Source organism: Haliotis cracherodii, unplaced genomic scaffold (genome assembly GCF_022045235.1).
Source record: "Haliotis cracherodii isolate W230 unplaced genomic scaffold, xgHalCrac1.p SCAF_33, whole genome shotgun sequence".
NCBI lineage: Eukaryota > Metazoa > Mollusca > Gastropoda > Lepetellida > Haliotidae > Haliotis > Haliotis cracherodii.
In genome coordinates this window covers 628,316-653,023 of record NW_027266290.1, presented here as the reverse complement: position 1 = coordinate 653,023, position 24,708 = coordinate 628,316, and the positions used below count along the sequence as shown (strand labels likewise).

Below are 24,708 nucleotides of genomic sequence, written 5' to 3'. Positions count from 1 at the left end.
GCCTAGTTGTTAAAGCGTTCGCTCGACACGCCGAAGACCCGGGTTCGATTCCCGACATGGGTACAATGTGTGAAGCCCATTTCTGGTGTCCCCCTCCGTGATATTGCTGGAATATTGCTAAAAGCGGCGTAAAACCATACTCACTCACTCACTCTCTTTGTTGGGAACAGAAACGACTGTAGCTGTTCTTCATATTATCTTTTATTACAACAATTTCTTTACATGTTTGTTTTACGGCAACTTGTGGTCACTAGCCGATGACTGGTAAAACTGGTACGGAGGGCGTGGGACTGGTTATATTCCCCATGGCCAGATATCTGCTGCGCAGGGTAAAGGCTGCTGGTTTGGGTTGTCGTTGCCTAGTCAGCAGCCCTTTCTTGTTACCAACCACCCTCTGGAGTCCTGCAACAGTGGAACCGACATGGAAACCCGTTGTATGGGCATTGACCTGACTCGGAGCATTATAGGTCACCCAGAAATATGCGGCCTTAAGTTTGATTATTTTTTTATTTTTTTCTATTCAGGTCGTAGACACCAATCACTTCGTTGAAATCCAGGAGGATTCGTGTGGTGCTGACAGATTCATGATTTTTACATGTTTGTTTGTTTGTTGTTTAACGCCGCACTCAGCAATATTCAATATATATGACGGCAGTCTGTAAATAATCGAGTCTTGACCAGACGATCCAGTGACTGACATCACGCACATCAATCCACGCAATTGGGATATGATGACATGCTTCAACAAAGTCAGCAAGCTTGACACGTGCACCTGATCCAGTTAGTCGCCTCTTACGACAAGCATAGTGGCCTTTTACGGCAAGCATGGGTTTCTGAAGACCTATTCTAAACCGGGTCTTCACCGGTCTGATCATTACGTGGACGAATCTGGGATCGGAACATGGTATGAGCTGAGTCGGACTCGTTGAAGTGCGTCATACCACTGAGTACAACACGTGTTCCTTGACACATCCGACTTGTGTGTTGATTAGGATTTGGTGCACAGACGCTGAAGTTACCTTGCACTGTCATGAAGTCGGCGAAGTTCCAAACCATTTCACCAACCAGGTACTTGCCAATTTTGGCATCGAAGAGTTTGTGATACTCCTCTAGGAATTCCACCTGGTACTCTTCGGTGAACGAGACAGATGGATCCTGGTAGGGGATGAACATACCTTTAACTGGGTTCTCTTGTTCTTCGTGTTGATACATACTGCTACATACTGATACACATTGATACACATTGATACATACTGATACGTACTGATACACACTGCTACATACTGATACACACTGCTACATACTCATACACATTGATACATACTGATACGTTGATACACACTGCTACACACTGATACACATTGATACATACTGATACACATTGATATATACTGATACGTACTGATACACACTGCCACATACTGATACACATTGATACATACTGATACGTACTGATACACACTGCTACATACTGATACACATTGATACATACTGATACACATTGATACATACTGATATATACTGATCAACACTGATACAAACTGATACACATTGATACACACTGATATGTACTGATACGTACTGATACATGCCGATACGTACTGATACACACTGATACGTACTGATACATGCCGATACGTACTGATACACACTGATATATACTGATACGTACTAATACACAATGATACGTACCAATACATACTGATACACACTGATACATAGTGATACGTACTGATACACACTGATACATACTGATACGCACCTATACACACTGATACGTACTGATACACACTGATACGTACTGATACACACTGATACGTACTGATACACATTGATACATACTGATACATGCCGATACGTACTGATACACACTGATACGTACTGACACACATTGATACGTACTGATACACACTGATACATACTGATACGTCTGATACACACTGATACATACTGATACGTACTGATACACACTGATACGTCTGATACACACTGATACACACTGATACATACTGATACACACTGATACATACTGACACACTGATACATACTGATACACACTGATACATACTGATACACATTGATTCATACTGATACACACTGATACGTACTGATACACATTGATATATACTGATACGTACTGATACACACTGCTACATACTGATACACATTGATACATACTGATACACATTGATAAATACTGATATATACTGATCAACACTGATACAAACTGATGCACATTGATACACACTGATATGTACTGATACGTACTGATACATGCCGATACGTACTGATACACACTGATACGTACTGATACATGCCGATACGTACTGATACACACTGATATATACTGATACGTACTAATACACAATGATACGTACTGATACATACTGATACACACTGATACGTACTAATACACACTGATACATACTGATACGTACCTATACACACTGATACATACTGATACACACTGATACGTACTGATACATACTGATACGTACTGATACACACTGATACATACTGATACATGCCGATACGTACTGATACACACTGATACGCACTGACACACATTGATACGTACTGATACACACTGATACACACTGATACGTACTGATACACACTGATACACACTGATACGTCTGATACGCACTGATACATACTGATACGTACCTATACACACTGATACATACTGGCACACTGATACATACTGATACACACTGATACATACTGATACATACTGATACACACTGATACATACTGATACACACTGATACATACTGATACACACTGATACATACTGATACACACTGATACGTACTGATACGTACTGATACATACTGATACACAATAATACATACTGGCACACTGATGCACACTGATGCACACTGATACACAATGATACACACTGATACACACTGATACATACTGATACGTACCTATACGCACTGATACATACTGGCACACTGATACATACTGATACACACTGACACATACTGATACACACTGATACATACTGATGCACACTGATATATACTGATACATAATGATACATATTGATACATACTGATACGAACTGATACATATTGATACGCACTCATAAATACTGAAACGTGCTGAGACATACTGATACGTACTAATACGTACTGATACATACTGATACGTACCTATAAACACTGATAGATACTGATACGTACTGATACACAATGATACATACTGATACGTACTGATATGTACTGATACACAATGATACGTACTGATATATACTGATATGTACCTATACACACTGATACATACTGATACGTACTGGTACACACTGATACGTACTGATACACACTGATACGTACTGATGCATACTGATACTTACTGATACACAATGATGCGTACTGATACATACTGATACGTACTGATACACAGTGATACACTGATACACAATGATGCGTACTGATACATACTGATACGTACTGATACACACTGATACATACTGATACTGACGAGCGAATGCTTTAACCACTAGGCTGGTTATAGGCCGTGATATTGCTGGAATATTGCTAAAAGCGGCGTAAAACCATACTCACTCACTCACTCTCTTTGTTGGGAACAGAAACGACTGTAGCTGTTCTTCATATTATCTTTTATTACAACAATTTCTTTACATGTTTGTTTTACGGCAACTTGTGGTCACTAGCCGATGACTGGTAAAACCTGTACGGAGGGCGTGGGACTGGTTATATTCCCCATGGCCAGATATCTGCTGCGCAGGGTAAAGGCTGCTGGTTTGGGTTGTCGTTGCCTAGTCAGCAGCCCTTTCTTGTTACCAACCACTCTCTGGAGTCCTGCAACAGTGGAACCGACATTGAAACTCGTGGTATGGTCATTGATCTGACTCGGAGCATTATAGGTAGCATAGAACTATGCGGCCTTAAGTTTGATTAATATATTTGTTTGTTTTTTCTAAAGACCAATAAACCAGTTGGGAGGTTAGTGTGTTGTTAAACTGCGCTTTGAACAGCATTTCATAACGTTTCAGCTTGTTGAAAGTCCGAAATGATTCAGGTTGTAGACACCAATCACTTTGGTGAAATCCAGGAGGATTGGTGTGGTGCTGACAGATTCGTGATTATTACATGTTTGTTTGTTGTTTAACGTTGTACTTAGCAATATTCCATCTATGTGACGGCAGTCTGTAAAAATCGAGTCTTGACCAGACAATACAGTGATTGATATCATGAGCATCAATCCACGCAATTGGGATACGATGACATGCATCAACCAAGTCAGCGAGCCTGACTACCTGATCCCGTTATTCGCCTCTTACTACAAGCAAAGTCGCCTTTTACGGCAAGCCTGGGTTGCTGAAGACCTATTCTACCCCGGATCTTCACCGGTCTGATCATTACGCGGACGAATCTGGGATTGGAACATGGTATCGGACTCTGCACGTTGAAGTGCGTCATCCCTCTGAGTACAACACGTGTTCCTTGACACATCCGTGACTTGCACATAATGACTCGGTTTTTGACTTGTGTGTGGATTAGGGTTTGGTGCACAGACGCTGGAGTTACCTTGCACTGTCATGAAGTCGGCGAAGTTCCATACCATTTCACCAACCAGGTACTTGCCAATCTTGGCATCGAAGAGTTTGTGATACTCCTCCAGGAATTCCACCTGGTACTCTTCGGTGAACGAGACTGATGGATCCTGGTTGGAGAGGAACATACCTTTAACTGGGTTCTCTTGTTCCTTTGTGGTGATACATACTGATACATACTGATACACATTGATACATACTGATACACATTGATACATACTGATACACATTGATACATACTGATGCGTACTAATACACACTGATACATACTGATACACATTGATACATACTGATACACATTGATACATACTGATACACATTGATACATACTGATACACATTGATACATACTGATGCGTACTAATACACACTGATACATACTGATATACACTGATACATACTGATGCACGTTGATACATAATGATACACATTGATACATACTGATGCGTACTCATACACACTGATACATACTGATACACACTGATACATACTGATACACATTGATACATACTGATACACACTGATACATAGTGATACACATTGGTACATACTGATCACATTAATACATACTGATACACATTGATACATACTGATGCATATTGATACATACTGATAAGTACTCAAACACACTGATACATACTGATGCACACTGATACATACTGATACACATTGATGCATACTGATACGTACTGATACATACTGATATACATTGATACACACTGATACATACTGATACACACTGATACGTACACATATATACTGATACATGCTGATGTACATTGATACACACTGATACATGCTGATACACACTGATACGTACTCATACATACTGATACATGCTGATACACACTGGTACATGCTGATACATACTGATACATACTGATGCACATTGATACATACTGATACACATTGATACACACTGATACATACTGATGCACACTGATACGTACTCATACATGCTGATACACACTGATACACACTGATACATGCTGATACACACTGATACACATTGATACATGCTGATACGCACTGATACACAGATACACACTGATACATAATGGTACGTACTGATGCACACTGATACATACTGATATACTTTGACACATACTGAAACATACTGATACACATTGGTACGTACTGATACATACTGATACGTACTGATACACACTGATACATACTGATGCAATTATAGTACACAGGATATAAATATATGTTTTACAACTCTACGGTTACATTCCAGAAAGTTGGCCATTTGCTGGCTTATTTATTACGAAATAACATTGGATCAGTTGCATATCGGTTGAACGAAATATGGCTTGATCGACAAGACTCCATTATTGAAAACTGTAGGTCTCTTCAACTGCAGTACAGTATAGTAGAAAAAGAAATTTAACAAATCCGATGCTCGAAGGTAATGCGATTGTACTCCTCAGACATAAACGGACATTAAAACCAAAGAGGTTCAATTCGAGAGAGTGAAATGCTGTGTAAGCGATTGTCGGCGATGTTAAAATAGGTACAGTGAGATGTCCCACGAACCCCATGTAGTCCTGGGATGGTGTCCGCCCCATATTCCGTGATGATGATGGGCTTCCTGTATTTGACCCTTGTGGCGTCAAGGTCGGTGCCCAGCTGCAGCTGTATCAGCTCCGTGTGGCCGAGGTCGCTGTACCAGCCGTCGTAGCGGTTGTAGCAGATGACGTCCACAAACTGCAACTGAAGGCAGATGGCGTCATTGACATATTGTCAAAACACTCTGTGGCTGTTGTCATGATGCGTCATGAAGGATGGGTAGTAGTAGTACCAGCAACAGGGGTAGCAGCAGTAGCAGCAGCAATAACAGTGGAAATATTAGTAGTAGTAGTGGCAGTAGTAGTAGTAGTAGTAGTAGTAGTAGTAGTAGTAGTAGTAGTAGTTTTGTTTGTTTGTTGTTTAACGCCGCACTTAGCAATATCCCAGCTATGTGATGGCGGTCTGCAAATTATCGAGTCTGGACCAGACCGTTTAGTGATTGACATCATGAGCACCGATCCACCCAATTGGATACGATGACATGCATCAACCAAGTCAGCGAGCCTGACCACCCGAAACCCGTTAGTCGCCTTTTACGGCAAGCCTGGGTTGCTGAAGCTCTATTCTATCCGCATCTTCACGGGTCTGTAGCAGTAGTAGTAATATGATTATGTAACAATAAAATTATAAACACGTTTGACATATCTTATTTATTTTGTAATAGTTTTAATCTTACGGCTTTGTCACTTGTATGTGTTTGGTCCGAAACAAACGTCACTGGTCGCGTGTGATCCAGGCTCCTCGTGTGACCAATCACTGACCTGACCCAAACAAAAGTATTGAAAGTACAAAAAGGAATGTTGGACCCACATCCATAGGCGACAGACCATTCACCAGTTCTACACGGAATCTCCGTTACAAAACATTAACTTTCACGCAGTATTTCACTCAGACTTTGATCACATGGTCAAGTTGAGCTATCCCAGTTCGACTTGACCATGTGGATAGTGTCGAAATATACATAGAAATCAAGGTCGTCCTTTTCATCGTTTCTGGTTCCAATTTGAATTCATGTGTATTAATACGATCTGGGCCCCGTTCCTCAAAGCGATCTTAGCGCTAAGATGATCGTAAGTCCCGTACTTTAACATAGGGTTACGATAATCGTAGAGCTAAGATCCCTTTGAGGTACGGGGCCCTGGGTTCCGTTCCACAAAGCAATCGTAGAGGTAAGACGATCGGAACTCCCTGGGCCCCGTTCCTCAAAGCGATCTTAGCGCTACGATGATCGTAAGCCTATGTTAAAGTACGGGACTTACGATCACATTAGTGCTAAGATCGCTTTGAGGAACGGGGCCCTGGACCCACAGACACATAAGGATCGTAGTACACAACTATTGCCACTCTCATAACACTGACTCACCAAAGATGGAACTCTAGGATTGCTCTGTGCAAGAAACTAATGTTCTTTGTTGAAGTTCTGATCCGAAGCTGCTTTTTTATTTCATAGAAATGTCACTAACTGTGATTGTCATAAATGGACATTTTGTTAGCGTTGATATTTTCCAATAAAAAATGTTACAGGAATTTGAACGATTAAGAATAGTGTGAGTGGGTGTTATTTAACGTTGCAGTCAGCAATATTCCAGCAATATCACGGCTGACTGTAAGTTATCGATTCCGAACCAGACGCACCAATGACTGCTCGCATGATCAACGATCCACGCCATTTGGGTATCATGACACGTCATCACCCAAGTCATGAAAATGACTCCCCTATCACCATTCTTATCGGCCTTTACCACGTGCATACTGGGGACCTATTCTGACCCGGAATCACAACAGGGTATCTTTTTTGGGGAATATATCTAAATATATTATTTCATTCACTAACGCTTCAGTTAAACGGAATACACCCCCTGAAGATCCGGTTTAGATTTGGCGAAAGAATAGACTAACTGGATCAAGCGATCAGGTTCGCTGACTTGGTTCAAGCATGTCATCGTATCCCCATTGCTTTCGATCGATGCTCATGGTGTCAATCAGTAGACTATCTGGGCCAGACTCAGTTATTTACTGCCCTCATATGGCTGGTATACGGCGTTAGACAACAAACAAAATATAAAATATACATATGAATTGTGACATTCATCTCTACCCGTGAAGATTCCGGGGTAGAATAGGTCTTCAGCAACCCATTCTTGCCGTAAAAGGCGACTGTGCTTGTCGTAAAAGGCCACTAACGGGATCGGGTGGTCAGGTCAATCCCAATTGCGTGGATCGAGGCTCATGATATTAATCACTGGATTGTCTGGTCCAGACTCGATTATTTACAGACCGCCGTCCTATAGCTGGAATATTGCTGAGTGCGGCGTTAAACAACAAACCATCAACCATCAACGACATTCATCTCACCTGAAATAAGCTTCCGATATAGCCTTGTCACTCCTTGGCTCGTTGGCGACAGACCACATGAACACGGAGGGTCTGTTCTTGTCTCTCTTCACCAACTCACTCATCACCTCCATGTGATGCAGAAGAGAGATGTTGCTGAAGTTCTCATCTCTGGAAAAGACCATTGTTACCATTAGTAGGTCCCACAGGAGACACGCCCTTTATGTCAAGGTCACACAGCCAAATGTTTTCCTATAGATTTTTATAGTAACGTTTAAGCATTCATTAGCTAACACTTTTACATGTTAAAATGCAGGACTAAATATTGAAAACACATTGTGAGTTTTACTTACTGGGTGGACGTATATATTAAAAACGTATTATTCTCACACAATAGCATCAAGTCACAGCCGACAGCGTTCTCACAGCCGACTATAGTCTTATAACGACACTCCGCTTGATTCAAACTACGATTAAATGTCGATGGCACCCAGGACTTCAAGTAAATGCATATCCTAGAAATTACGAGTCGTGAACCCCTATTTGTAACTAATTATGACAAACATACACTATACGCTGTTCATTGCAATGGCGACGTAAACTGGAAAATGATTTCCGTTTAACACCTATTTGAACAGTATTTCATTTATATCACGACGTATAAGCCTACTGTGAAAGCCCAAAATGGACGTACAGGTTTTCCGCTTTGAGGAATCCGGGTGCACTGGTAATGTGCTGGGAGACCAAGGATCATGATCGAGGGGGCACGGGTGGCCCAGTCGTGTAAGGCGCCGCGTCCCTTGGGCACGCCAGAAACCTATGATTGTGGGTTCGAATCCCAGTTCGCCCTAATTATGTTTCTAGTTTTGTCAGCACCATACCCGTGCTCGTGGGTTTCACCGAAGTGGTAAACGTCTAAGACCTGCATCACTTCGGGCTTTCCTCCCACATTAAGCTGACACGCCACGATATAACTGGAATACTGTTAAAAGCTCACTCACTCATGATCGAGGTGAATCTGGGATTCGAACCCACCACAAGGGGATGCTGGCGCGGATAGAGGACTACACAGCAAGTTGCGGGTCAGTATTGGAAACTTTCTTTGACAGTGTTTCATGTGCATATGTGTTTGAGCTTATGCATGGCATCTCCCTGAAAGTTGGCCATGATTGAGCATGGTTTACACACTGCTTTTAGCAATATTTTAGCAATCTGTCATCTCGTGTTGAAACCAGAAATGGGCTTCCTACGTTGTACCCACGTGGAGGATCTAACCCGGGCCGTCGTTGTGTCGGGCCAGCGCATTACCCACAAGGCTACCCCACCGCCCATATCATTTTGAAGGAGTGAGTGAGTTGGGTTTAACGCCGCTTTTGACAGTAATCCAGTTATATCACGGCGAATCAGCTTAATGTGGAAGGAAAGCCCGAAGTGATGCATGTCTCAGACGTTTACAACTTCAGTGAAACCCACGAGCACGGGTATGGTGCAGACAAACCTAGAAACATAATCGGGGCGAGCCAGGATTCGAACCCACAATCATAGGTTTCTGGCGTGCCCAAGGAACGCAACTCTGCACAGCGAATCGCGGCGCATTAGACGACTTGGCCACCTGTGCCCCCCATATCATTTTGAAGGAGAGATTCGTGCGAATATTGTTTAGTTGCATTGCCATCCAGAACACCGAGTTACACTGAGCACACGATTAACTATGACCCACTCATCAATCCCGACCCCCGGGCTCTCATCAATGACCATGATGCCCTGCTGGTCAGCCTGGTCCATGATCTCCTCGGCGTACGGGTAGTGGGAGGTCCGGAAACAGTTGACCCCCAGCCACTTGAGCAGGTTGAAGTCCTTGGCGATCAGGGCGTAGTCCAGGCCTTTACCTCTTATCTACAGAACACGAGCATGTATAGCAAAAGAGCACATAGAGCAATAATAATAATAATAATAATAATAATGATAATGATAATGATAATGATGATGATGATGATGATAATAATAATAAAGAAAGAAAGAAAGAAAGAAAGAAAGAAAGAAAGAAAGAAAGAAAGAAAGAAAGAAAGAAATGATGACCTCCCCGGGGAGTGTACTACCTAAACTAGAGGGTTAACAGTCACATTCCCATTTCGCCCTAGCGGGTATCCATTCACATGTACAGCGAACAGAGGCATATTTCGAACAAATTGTCCGGTAGCTTAATAACGTTTTGATAACGTTTGTCAATGTTTGGTCAATCTAGTTTTCAAGTTCATACTTTCTTGTGCCTGGCAGTTTAATTTCTTTGCATATTACCGTGCTTTTGAATATACTCATCTTAAGACTGTTGAATCTTATGTTTTACGTTGAACGTTGTTGTTGCTAACAAGTAAGGGAGTGAGTGAGTGAATGTGGTTTTACGCCGTTTTTAGCAATATTCCAGCAATATCACGGCAGGGGACACCAGAAATGGGCTTCACACATTGTACCCATGTCGGGAATCGAACCCGGGTCTTCGGCGTGACGAGCGAAAGCTTTAACCACAAGGCTTCCCGACCGCCCCAACAAGCAAGAGAAGCTATACTTCCATTTGCCTGGCTGTTAAGGGTTATGTCCTCTTATATACCAGGAACTGATTCGCCTTTATTAACTTCTCCTTCCTGGCCTGATATCTTTAAGTGGTATTTAAAATCAATGAACATTTGTTTTCATTCAGGCAGCGTTTTAAGACAAAACTTTCTTTTCTCTGAAAAAAATAGCGAAACCAGAGAATGTTTTTTATGTTAAAGTGTGTTTATGTTTATGTTAAAGTCCCTATTATTTTTTATTATTTCAAGAGCAGATTGTTTTTAAATCCAAGGTCGCCACCAGAATATAACATGGTTGGCTTCTAGGAAGATATTAATGACCCTGAACATAATCTCTCGTTTGTTACCGCTTGGACTATAACGTTAGGACGCAGATAAGAGCATAGTTTGTTAAAACCGATATGGCGGTACAGTCGGTATCGTGTTGACTGCGGTATGCTTACATCCGAGTCCTCGTGTTTGGCCACGCCCTGACAGTAGAAGGGTTTGTTGTTGATCAGTATCTGGGAGTCGGTAACATGGACGGTGCGGATCCCGAAAGGCAGGCGATAGATGTCTGTCCCAGTTGAGGACACTAGGCTCACCTGAAAGAATCATTCTCTTCAAAAATGGACTGAAAAATCTCCGTGGTTAGCGCAATAAATGAAATATCTTACCTTTACAATCCGCGGGTATCCCTGCTTCGAATTGACCCCCATCAACTTATGCTGGTCGTAAGAGCCGACCAAATGGGTCGAGATTGATTGCGTGTCATCGTCTCCGTGGATTGTTGTTCACAATATCAATCACCGTATTGTCTGGTCCAGACTCGTTTATTTACAGACCGCCGTCATAGAGCTGGAATATTGCTGAGTGCGGTGTTAAACAACAATCAAACCAACATACAAAATTATTGTAATACTTTATATTCAATGTAGCAATCTGACGTCCTTCACATGCAGCGTGTAACAGAATGCATCCACAATAGAAGTGACAACCATATATACTCTTTACTTCTTACAGGAGAACCTCATAGAGGGCAAGGGCAAGGTTTGAGGTCAGGGCAATCACAAGGGCAAGATCAAAGCAAGGGTTGAGGTTAGGACATGGGCAAGGGTTGGGGTTAGGACATGGGCAAGGGTTGGGGTTAGGACAAGGAGAAAGGCCAAAGCAAGGGTTGATGTTAGGACAAGGGCAAAGGTAAGGGCTAGGGATGATGTTAGGACAAGGGCAAGGGCAAGGGCTAGGGATGATGTTAGGACAAGGGCAAGGGCAAGGGCAAGGGTTGATGTTAGGACAAGGGCAAGGGCAAGGGCAAGGGCAAGGGTTGAGGTAAGGGCAAGGGCAAGGGCTAGGGATGATGTTAGGACAAGGGCAATGGTAAGGGCAAGGGTTGATGTTAGGACAAGGGCAAGGGCAAGGGCAAGGGTTGAGGTAAGGACAAGGGCAAGGGAAAGGGCAAAGCAAGGGTTGATGTTAGGACAAGGGCAAAGGTAAGGGCTAGGGATGATGTTAGGACAAGGGCAAGGGCAAGGGCTAGGGATGATGTTAGGACAAGGGCAAGGGCAAGGGCAAGGGTTGATGTTAGGACAAGGGCAAGGGCAAGGGTTGAGGTAAGGACAAGGGCAAGGACAAGGGCTAGGGATGATGTTAGGACAAGGGCAAGGGCAAGGGCTAGGGATGATGTTAGGAGAAGGGCAAGGGCAAGGGCTAGGGATGATGTTAGGAGAAGGGCAAGGGCAAGGGCTAGGGATGATGTTAGGAGAAGGGCAAGGGCAAGGGTTGATGTTAGGACAAGGGCAATGGTAAGGGCAAGGGTTGATGTTAGGACAAGGGCAATGGTAAGGGCAAGGGTTGATGTTAGGACATGGGCAAGGGCAAAGCAAGGGTTGATGTTAGGACAAGGGCAAGGGCAAAGCAAGGGTTGATGTTAGGACAAGGGCAAGGGCAAGGGCTAGGGATGATGTTAGGAGAAGGGCAAGGGCCAGGGCTAGGGATGATGTTAGGAGAAGGGCAAGGGCAAGGGTTGATGTTAGGACAAGGGCAATGGTAAGGGCAAGGGTTGATGTTAGGACATGGGCAAGGGCAAAGCAAGGGTTGATGTTAGGACAAGGGCAAGGGCAAAGCAAGGGTTGATGTTAGGACAAGGGCAAGGGCAAGGGCAAGGGTTGATGTTAGGACAAGGGCAATGGTAAGGGCAAGGGTTGACGTAAGGACAAGGGCAAGGGCAAAGCAAGGGTTGATGTTAGGACATGGGCAAGGGCAAGGGCAAGGGTTGATGTTAGGACATGGGCAAGGGCAAGGGCAAGGGTTGAGGTAAGGACAAGGGCAAGGGCAAAGCAAGGGTTGATGTTAGGACAAGGGCAATGGTAAGGGCAAGGGTTGACGTAAGGACAAGGGCAAGGGCAAAGCAAGGGTTGATGTTAGGACATAGGCAATGGCAAGGGCAAGGGTTGAGGTAAGGACAAGGTCAAGGGCAAAGCAAGGGTTGATGTTAGGACATAGGCAATGGCAAAGGCAAGGGTTGGGGTTAGGACATGGGCAAGGGTAAGGGCAAGGGCAAGGGTTGAGGTTAGGACAAGGGCAAGGCCATTGTTTAGGTTAGGGTTAGACAGAGGGCAAAGAATAGGATTAGTGATAGAGCTAGGTAAGGATAAGTGTAAGTGTTAGAGCTAGGGTAAGGACAGGGGTTTAAGATAGGTGTAGCGAAGGGGTTAGGGAAAAGTATAATCGTTTAGGTAAGGGTTAGAGATGACAGAGGCAAGGGCAGGGGCAAAGGTTAGGGCTGTGGTTACTTTTTGGCTATGGGTCTCTTTCATATTAATGATCTAAACACGAGCCGATTCACACACCTTCAATACATACAGATATGCAGGCGTGTCGGTTGTCATGGTATACGGGTACCAGAGATGGGGGTTTGTGACCGTGATCACGCCACTCATGCGGTCTGCACTGCCCACGACATTCCCTGCCTTGTCCACCACTTCCACCTTGACACTGGTGGCACCGGGACTACCTCCACTGTCAACATTGAAGTTGACTACGCCTAGAACACAACAGATGCTTTCATATTGCGGGTTTGTTAATCATCCATCTCTAATAGAATTGCAAACAGGTGATAATCTTGTCCTTCATAATATGAGTTTATACTAAGCAGAAACCTACAAATTAAGAAAAACCTAATGCATTTTTGTCATGAATGAAATTATTATTTGTATTTTACTCCGGCATGTGTGATTTGTCATGGCATATTAATGTATTATGGGACGCTGGCCTGTTACTAAAATACATTGTCTGCCTGTCTAGCATCGTGATCAACGTAACTTCACATGTAATACTTTTCTGCAGGATTTTATTAATGAGACTCTTGACTTGTTACATCCTCCATGAAGACAGGCGTAACAATCAACTGTCAAATCATTTGTCTTACCTGTATGAATCACCTGTGCCGTGTTTATGCATGTAAACTGCGGGGCAACAAAAATTATACACTTGGAAATGGAATTTGCTCAAAAACTTACAAACGTTATGAAACGTTAATAGGCTGACCTGTCATGAGATACTAACTGATATGCATGTAGTATCGCCCATGATAAACCATTTCTTGTTTAAATTGTTTGATAGGCATTACTTAGAAGTTGACGGATGACAAGATAGACACAATTTTTATGGATAACAACTTCTTTAATACTGTAAAAGGCGACGTTTCGGTGTAGATCCTTATACCGCTGTCAAGCAAGACTGAATGAGGTACATAGTGCAGAATATATATAGCAAGTGGAGGATTAACAGTAGAGGATTAACAGTAACAACAAGGGCATACATGAGTGGGATAACATAGGTAGGTGTGACAACAAAGGGATGATGCTATCACATCACGATGGACAGAAAACACATAGCTAGAAGCCAATGGGGGCATGAAGCCAATAAACAGTTGATTGATGGCTCGTGGCGGCGAATGTGGACTGCTTCTGTTAGTTTTCTTTTGGTGAAATCATGGAGGTTGTTGGCGAGGATTTGGACGTTGTCCCAGTTGATGATGTGATTGGGACAGTTGATGATATAGTTCGAGATGGCTGATTTGCTGTCGGATTTGATGGTGGAGGTTTTATGCTCTTTGATTCTTGTGTTGATTGGGTGGATGTTTCACATACGTAAGATTGTCCACAGTTGCAGTCAATTTTGTAGACTACACCTTTAGCCTCTTGGGGTTTAGATGTGTTCCTGCCGTTGGCTCCCTTTGTTGTCACACCTACCTATGTTATCCCACTCATGTATGCCCTTGTTGTTACTGTTAATCTTCTACTGTTAATCCTCCACTTGCTACATATATTCTGCACTATGTCCCTCATTCAAATTTCTGGGCCACGTCCCAATCAAACCCTCTCATCCAAAACTTAATAAACCAAAACATCAGCCCTAAAAACCAAGCTCTAGCTCGTAAACACCCCTTACTTACCCCAATATCCCAAAGAATAACAAACTACCTAAATGAACACCAAATTAAAAATCTTAAACAAAACTGCAAACAATCAAATATCTTCACCCCTAAACTTAAAATACCCAAAATAGACACAACACTAGCTAGCCAAATAAATAAACAAACCGACCCAAACATAGCTAAAACTACCACACTAGCATACATACACAAAAATTGGCCAAATTGGTGTCACATTTACACGGACGGATCCTCAGATCCGACCTCCAAACACACGGGTTTCGGAGTCCATACCACACAACCAACTAAAACCACACAATCCTTCCGACTCCCAAATAACCAATCAATATTCACGGCAGAACTAATGGGCATGGCCTCAGCCCTCCACAATCAAGAATCCAAAAACGACCAAAAAATCCTAATACTTACTGACTCCCTAAGTGGACTACAAGCCCTCCAAAACAAAAATACCAAAAACCGACCTAAATTAATAAATCAAATACTTAAAAGCTCCAACGACCTAACAAAAGCAGGCAAACAAATAACCTTCTTGTGGATACCCGCCCACGTAGGAATATACGGTAATGAAAACGCCGATAAAGCAGCTAAACTATCCCTCAAAATCCCAGAAATAAGCTTAAACTTACCCATCTCAAAATCAGAAATTAAAAGTGTAAACAAACAAAAAATCACAAAAAAATGGCATAACCTATATCTAAACTCAAATAGCCAAATCAAAAGAGTGCTCAGCAAACCACTAACCAAACCAAACATTCTCCATCAATCAAAAAATATCGACAGAGTAATCACTAAACTCCAAACAGGACACACCAACCTAAATAACCACCTCAATTTTTTTTAAAAACACACTACAGGTAACTGCCCACACTGCAAACAACCAGAAACCCCAGAACACGCACTCATCCACTGCACACACTACCTAACACATCGAACCGCATTACAAACCACCCTCAATCTAAACAAGGCTCTCACTCTAGAAGCAATACTAAACCCACAAAATAAACTAGAAAACTTCAAGGCCTTAGGCGTATTCTTAATAAAAACGGAACTAATAAAACGCATCTAAAACCATAATAACCTACCAAATCAAAATCACATAAACAAACAATCATCCACCATACCCAGCTCCCTTAGTTCTCCTCCCCAACCCCATCGGCATCTATTCCAAATCTCAAAATTCGCAAATTCTATATAAGCAACCCCTAAAGCCCCCTCTTGGGTTGCACAGACCACCCTCGCCCCTTTCGGAAACACATTAAATGGCCTGGCCGGGCCCGTGTGCGAAATACGCATCAGTCGGAAAGCGCACGTTAAATCTCCAAAGTAAGTAAGTAAGTAAGCCCTCATTCAGTCTTGCTTGACAACGGTATAAGGATCTATACCGAAACGTCGCCTTTTACAGTATTAAAGAAGTTGTTATCCATAAAAATTGTGTCTATCTTGTCATTTCTTGTTTGTTTCAGTTTTAGTTTAGCCACCATCTAACAGGGGCGTATAATTTCTTTTGCCCAGCAGTGTATGGGTGGGTAATATTCAGATTCTGAAGATTTTGGTTGTATACAGTATTAGTGTAGCCACCTTTTGACACAGCGATATCTGTGGTGATCGTGATGTCGTCGACGTATGTGTTTGGTGTTGTGTAGAGTCGTACATGACGATGTATCCCTCCATAGTTGAAGAAATCCATCTGTACATTCTGCACAAAGTATCCGGCTGGATATCTGGAGCATTGAAACATAAAGTTGGGAGGTGAACCTGGCAAGTGAACTGACAAAGTAGCTTGCAATTGTCTTGATTCAGAACTTCCAGCATGATACTTAGAACGTGTGATAGCATAGCACAGCACAGCATAGCAGAGCACAGCATAGCACAGCGTAGAGGTGAGGTTAAATGGGGTTTAACCTCGCGTCCATGATTATTCCACTTATATAGCGACGTGCATACACATCATGCCGCAGTGTAACATGAATACCCCACTCAGACACAGTATACTGACTCCGAGCCGACCAGTCCTTGTTTTAAACCCTTAATGCCGAGAGCTAGGCGGGGTAACAACAAGTATCATCTGTTAACGTCTTTTTGTATGACGCGGCCGGGGATCAAACCCCGGACCTTCCGCTCTCTGGGCAGACCCTCTACCACTGGACCACGGAGGCGGTCAGTATAGTATAGAATGGGTATAGCATGGTCTGGAATTGTATGGTATTGGAGAATATTAAAAGCTGAACTGTCAATCAGAGGGCCTGATATGCCATTGTAGAATGATCTCCCACCTTGCTCACTCACAAACCCACTCACTCCCACACAAACCCTCCCACTCACTCATTCTTAATACATTGGCCGTATTTACCTCGTGGTGTCTGTCTTGTAGGTGACAGAGCCGGGCGGAAGGGTGTGGGGAGTCAGGGTGTTGTTCACTGCGATTGTCACGCGGTTACTGCTGCCAAATGTGAGAAAGGAGTTGATGTCCTCCTCGAAGGGCAGGTGCCCCCCGTCGTGCTGCATCACCTCCTGCGAGTTGACCCACTGTGAACAGGTACATGAAGACCCGTGAAGATTCGGGGTAGAACAGATCTCAAGCAACCAATGCTTATCGTAAAAGGCGACTATGCTTGTCATAAGAGGCGATTAACAGGATCGGGTGATCAGGCTCGCTGACTTGGTTGATGCATGTTATCTATCCCAATTGTGTGGATCGATGCTCATGATGTCAATCACTGGATTGTCTGGTCCAGACTTGATTATTTACAGACCGCCGTCATATAGCTGAAATATTGCTATTGCTGAGTGCGGCGTTAAACAACAAATAAACAAACAAATAAATGGTAAGATGAAATATTTCTTCCTGCCACACCATGACAATCAGAGAAGTACCTCAATCAGTTACATACAATACTATATACAATACAATACAATACGATACGATACGATACGATACGATACGATACGATACGATACGATACGATACGATACGATACGATACAATACAATACAATACAATACAATGCAATACAATACAATACAATATTATATAGACGGGACCGCCTCCGTGGCTTAGTGGATAGAGCGTCTGCCCGAACAGCGATGATTCGGCAGATTGATCCCCCAGTGGTTCATACCAAAAGGCGTTAAAAGATGGAGCTTGTAAACCCGCCTGGCGCTCGACATTAATGGGATAAAACTAAGAATGGTAGGCTCGGATATAGTATTAGTGTCTGAGTGGGATATCAGTGTTAAACCTGCGGCATGATCTCTCAGTTAGGACCATAACAAATAGCGACAAAAACATTTCTAAGACATTTTTACCAAAAGCCACGTCATTAGTCAAACCGACATTAGTCCGGACAAAACAACCGAGCGTAAGAAGGTTTACACTTGGAAATTTGATTTTACGAGAACATTATAAAGGTTACTTGGTTGAAAACAGTCGCCGAAACACTGCGAACTTAAGGACCAAAACACAACAATTACAACCGTATCAAATACTTTACCATCAGATTACCATTATTTTTTGGTTTCATTTTAGCCACGGTAAGTAAATACAACAGACATGACCTCTTTTGACAGTTTGGCGGATCTGAACGATGCCGTTTCAAGAATGCAGTCAGCGAAACGTGGCCAAAGTAAAATCACAGACTACACATCTCGTATGTAAATTGAAAAATGATGAATATGTTTACATTTTGTACATGTATTTGATAACAATCTTCAGAAAATGTTATGAATTTAATGTTATGAAATGAATGTTGTAACTTGGTATCAATTGAATGATCACTGCTAATACAATTAATGCTGCAGTTACGTGTGTATTGTGTTTTGTCTTATCCAAGATGGCGGACATTTCCGAGCGAAAACGTGTATAACGAACAACGGATATAACGAACTGATTTCTCTGGTCCCTAGTAGTTCGTTATATCCGTGTTGTACTGTACAAGCACACACACACACACACACACACACACACACACACACACACACACACACGTTCCTATATAAGTGCAATGATCTTGAACATGGCGTTAACTCCCCCTTCGCCCCACTTCACCTGTATATACCACTCAAAAGAAGTTAATAAAGCCAGATTTTGCCATACGAGAATATTGTGCATTCGTAATGCGCTAGCCTCCATGTAGCAGTTCATGCTAAAAGCGCTATATTATTACCCAGGTCAATGGATCAGTGAGCAGTCGATTTTCATTCTCAGCTCCCTGGAGAGTATACAACCCACAGCTGCCTGTAAGGCGCTAGAAGGTTAACAGCCATATTACCATCTCATCTTACCGGGTACCCACTCACTGCTGGGTGAACAGAGGCACATTTCGAACAAAGTCACTTGCCTAAGGAGACACCACATGTGGTACATGTGCTTCAGTGTGGGGCAGGACCGAAGCCCTAGAAATCTCAGGAGTCAAGCTGCTTAACGTGGTCACCCATCCAACTACTCTCCGAGACCGACGTTGCTTAACTATACCTGTTTTGTGACCTGTGCGCTGTGAGGACCACGTGCCATGACAAATTAACAATAGTCATACGAAATAATCGGATGTTCTTTAACTTCTTTTGAGTAGTATAGATGGTGAAGGTAAGGACATTATTGTTGATCCCATCGCATATGACTACACATATCCTAGGATATTATACGTCACGACTACTCACAACAACTGAGTAGTAATGGGCGCTGTCAAATCGGAGGACAACCCTGTGTTTGCGCCAGTCCGTGGAGACGAAGAACTCTCTGTCGTACCACACCCAGCCTACGTAGTCCCTCAACGCCTTCTCTTGGGTGATGTCGTTGAAGCTGGATGGGACGGGCATCGGGATCACAGGCCCTGTCTCAATATATGACATAAAAACTACCGCATCAGTAAGGCTTGCTGGGTTTTCAGGAAGCATATTGAGAACACCACACTATTTGTTTGTGTTAGTTGATTGAAATATTAATGGGTTCTATTTTCTAGGCTTCGTGTTAGTGTCAAATGGCTAGGCTTAGCCAAACGATGTCACAAACAAAAAGTGAGTGAGTGAGTGAGTGAGTGAGAGTGAGTGAGTGAGTGAGTGAGTGAGTGAGTGAGTGAGTGAGTGAGTGCGCCACTCTGGTTATCCTTGAGTTATATAAGGGCGTGTCGGGTTAGTTTGGGAGATGAACAAGGCCATTCGAAACCATGATCATCGTATCCTGGTACACCTCTACAAAGAGAATATCGGCCTTTTAAGTGACTTGCCCCTTCACGCCCTCGACGATTTCAATAATAGTATATATTCCATATATAGAGGTTATCAGGCGAGTGTGTTTGGGGATGGTGAATACAGGATATCCCAAAACACACTTGCGTGATAACCTCTATATCATATAATGCCATTCTTCAATTCTGTGCTCGAAAAATCTCTTCCCATCTCCAACAAACATTACCAAAACATTGCAAGTTTCCTGGAATGTGCGCATTAATATACATTACATCAGAAGCTAAGTGAGGTGTTAGACGGACAGTAACAACAGTCAATATAGTTCCAACTGAAACCTGTTTCTTATACAGTAGCGTAACTACATATAGTAAGTGCCAACACAAATTGTTTCTACTTTCGCGGCAATCCATCGGTCTGTCCGCTTGAGTAACTGCCCTTTATCAAAGGGAAGCTACTCTGAACGTCACGTTGGTGTAGAGTCTTATGTCCTGTCATAATGTTACGAAGTGCAGTCAGATGTGAACACAGCGAAAAAACGAAACAGGGTAACAGTTTGGACATAATTTGGCCAAATCCAACTGTATTAATCTGGGGAAAAGGTTCCAAGCAGCAGAAGTCTACAATCACAGTTCATATGAAACTGATCCCGCTAGGCTAGTGTTCTCGCTAGACTGTTCCGCAATTTATATCTCCAATGTTGCCCAAACTTGCCTTAACCGAACCTGACCGCCTCTTAGACAAGTAGAAGCATAGTCGTCTCTTGCAGCAAGCATGGGTTGCTGAGGACCTATTCTAACACGGATCTTCACGAGTCAATTAATAATCACTCATGTGTATCACACCCCATAGCCACCGGTATTTCATTTATTATCGGGGGCACGGGTGGCCCAGTCGTCGAAGGCGACGCGATTCGCTGTGCAGAGTTGCGTCCCTCGGGCACGCCAGAAACCTATGATTGTGGTTTCGAATCCCGGTTCGCCCCGATTCTGTTTCTGGGTTTGTCAGCACCATACCCGTGCTCGTGGGTTTCACCGAACTGGTAAACGTCTGAGACCTGAATCACTTTGGGCTTTCCTCCCACATCACACGCCGTGATATAACTGGAATACTGTTAAAAGCGGCGTTAAACCAAACTCACTCACTCATTTTATATCTAATGATCTTGGCACTACGTTTAACCTCTAGTTATGTCATAAGCCCCATCACGTGATCATAACCAGACATCCAATTGACGGATGGGGGAGCGTTTCGGTGATGACTAGAAGCACAGGATTTAAGTTGCGATGAAATAGATTTGATAGGGAATAAATAGCTAGCCTACCAAGAACAAGGGACAGCCCATTAGGTTGTGAGACATCTTCGCGCACCCACGTTTGTGTGTTGTTTAACGCCACGCTCAGCAATATTTCAGCTATAAGACGGCGGTCTCTAACTAACCGAGTCTGAACCAGACAATCCAGGGATTGACATCATGAGCATCGATCCACGCAATTGGAATGCGATGACATCGATCAACAAACGAGCCTGACAACCCGGTCCTGTTAGTCGCCTCTTACGACAAACATAGTCGTCTTTAATGGCAAGCACGGGTTCCTGGAGATCTATTGTACCCCGGATCTTCACGGGTCCAGTTCTCCAGTACCCTTGCATGCATCAACAACGAACCACGCCGTTGTGGCACTACGACACACAACCAGCTAGATAGGTCACAGCCGGGTCCTCATTAACCCACACCCATTAACCTGACACCCACATGCAGTTCTCCAGTACCCTTGCATCTGGGTGTCAGGCCCAGTTAATGAGGACCCTGATGTGACCTAGCTAGCTGGTTGTTTGTCGTAGTCCACAACGGCGTAGTTCGTTGTTGATGCCGTTGTTGATGTCACTTGTGTGCCTGGAGCCAGATTCGATTATTTACTGGCCGCTGTAACTTGTATTTTGCTCACTACGGCACAAATATCATTCAGTCGCCTACCTACAGCAACCACTATGGCCCCTGTGACGATACGGGTTAGAATTGATGCTTGTCGTAAGAGGCGACTAAAGAGATCGAGTGGTCAGGCTCGCTGACTTAGTTGATGTATGTCATCGTATCCCAGTTGCCACGATCAATGCTCATGACGTCAATCACTGGATTGTGTGGTCCTGATTCGATTATCGACAGACCGCTGTCATATAGTTGAACTATTGCTGCGTGTGGCGTTAAACAACAAACAAACAATCACTCATTAACGTAAATGATTACAGCGCAGATTATATTTACTGATATTGGTTTTGACTCATTGATGGCTTCGTAGATGTGTGCCCATGTTAGTAAGTAATCGAGGATTGGATGTAGATAGATATTGTCAAATTGTTAAATAAATGATTAATCATTCAAGTGAGTGAATGAGTATGGTTTTACGCCGCTGTTAGCAATATTCCAGCAATATCACAAATGGGCTTCACATATTGTACCCATGTCGGGAATCGAACCCGGGTCTTCGGCGTGACGAGCGAACTCTTAAACCACTAGGCTAACCGACCGCTCCTCATTCAGGTAGCTTCATGGTATCATATAAAACTGGGAATGGCATGTAAACTCGGTATCAGGGCACGGTGGTGCCTTTCATAACCATTCCCTTTTATCTCGTATGAATGTCTAACATGAATAACATTAATGTTCAAAAGACTTGGTCGTTATGTCATTTCTTCACCTACATCCCCCTTTATACACTGAAATCTCGCTAATCCGGACGAAACTGTTTCCAGCAAAATTGTCCGGTTTCGACAACTTCCAAATTATGAATCATTGTTCCGGAAAACGTCCTTCACATTTACCTATTCGACGTAATAAGCGCCCAGGGCGCTCTCAAAATTAGAAATAGGGGGCTCTTTTTGGAACATATTTTAGTGAAAAAAGCAGAGTGGAAAGATAAATATCGTGGTTTATGCTGACAGCCTGAAATGTTTATGTACGACAGACATATATTTCCAGAATTTAATTGCCCTTAATCAAGTATGCACATAACACATGAGTGCGTATTATACGCGAATAAATAAGACTTGTGTACATTGAATAATCGGAAGGGGTGCTAATTGAGATTGTTCACTGGCCAACATATTAGCAAATATCGCCGTGGGCGCTTATTAGAGCGGGGCGCTTATTACATCGAATACGGTAGGTTGAATTTTCATACACGGTCGTCAGGATTAACGAGTGAGTTAATTAAAATTTAACATCGCATCGTCTGGATTAATTAAGTCCTTATTAAGGGGGTTACACTGAAGTCTCAATATGGTGAATGATAGGTTGGAAAAAGAAAACTACAGTGATATCCCATTGATACAATCATTACTGTGTTTACTGCTATGCGTTTGAACTGTACAAACTAGAGTGTGCTTCAGTCGAGGACTAACCTGAGACAAAGGCGACTTATACCATTGTTGGTCAAACCCTTGGTTCCTGGAGGGTGACGCATCGGCGCGGAAGTTCCACATCCCGTCCAGGTTCTTCATGTTTCTACTCTCAGACTCCCGTGGATAGAGCATCCCCTTGCCGGCCACCCCCAGCACAACCCCCATGAAGCACACAGCTACCCCCGCCATTATCGGCCTACGCGACATGACGGTGTGGAGCGACTGCTCACCAATTGCCCCATACCGCGGTGCCTAGGCTAACTGGAAATCGTCTAGGGCGGATAGATAAGATGCGAGTTCTTGAAACATATAAAACATACATTCACGTGTGTTTAAATTGACAAACACATGTAAGGGTACAATGACATTGACCTTTCACCTTGACCTTTAACTTTCACATTTTCCCATGCATGTGACTAATGTATATATACTTGATATATTCTCCGAGTGAGTGGTGTGTGAATATGGTTTTACGCCTCTTTTTGCAATATACATGTACTAACAATATCAGTGTTAGTGTTAGTGTTGGTGTTAGTGGTGGTGTTAGTGATGTTAGTATTGTCAGTGTTAGTGTTGGTATTGGTATTAGTGTTGTTGTCAGTGTTAGTGTTAGTGTTGGTGTTTGTG

The 24,708-nt window shown here is 43.0% G+C and overlaps 1 protein-coding gene and 1 pseudogene across 1 annotated transcript; one reads left to right on the top strand and one right to left on the bottom strand.

Annotated features, from left to right (window-relative positions):
* Positions 1-250: 250 nt before the first annotated feature.
* LOC139477399 (beta-glucuronidase-like) lies at positions 251-24,288 on the bottom strand. The gene is made up of 12 exons (XM_071259961.1): positions 24,082-24,288; positions 20,155-20,331; positions 17,849-18,024; positions 17,077-17,219; positions 13,892-14,085; positions 11,504-11,644; positions 10,211-10,386; positions 8,512-8,661; positions 6,833-6,917; positions 6,124-6,300; positions 4,560-4,695; positions 251-402 (listed from the first exon to the last, which is right to left on the bottom strand). Exons 1-12 carry the CDS (start codon positions 24,286-24,288, stop codon positions 251-253), a joined length of 1,914 nt encoding a protein of 637 aa, XP_071116062.1.
* Positions 12,256-12,848, top strand: LOC139477411 (27 kDa primary mesenchyme-specific spicule protein-like; annotated as a pseudogene).
* Positions 24,289-24,708: the final 420 nt, after the last annotated feature.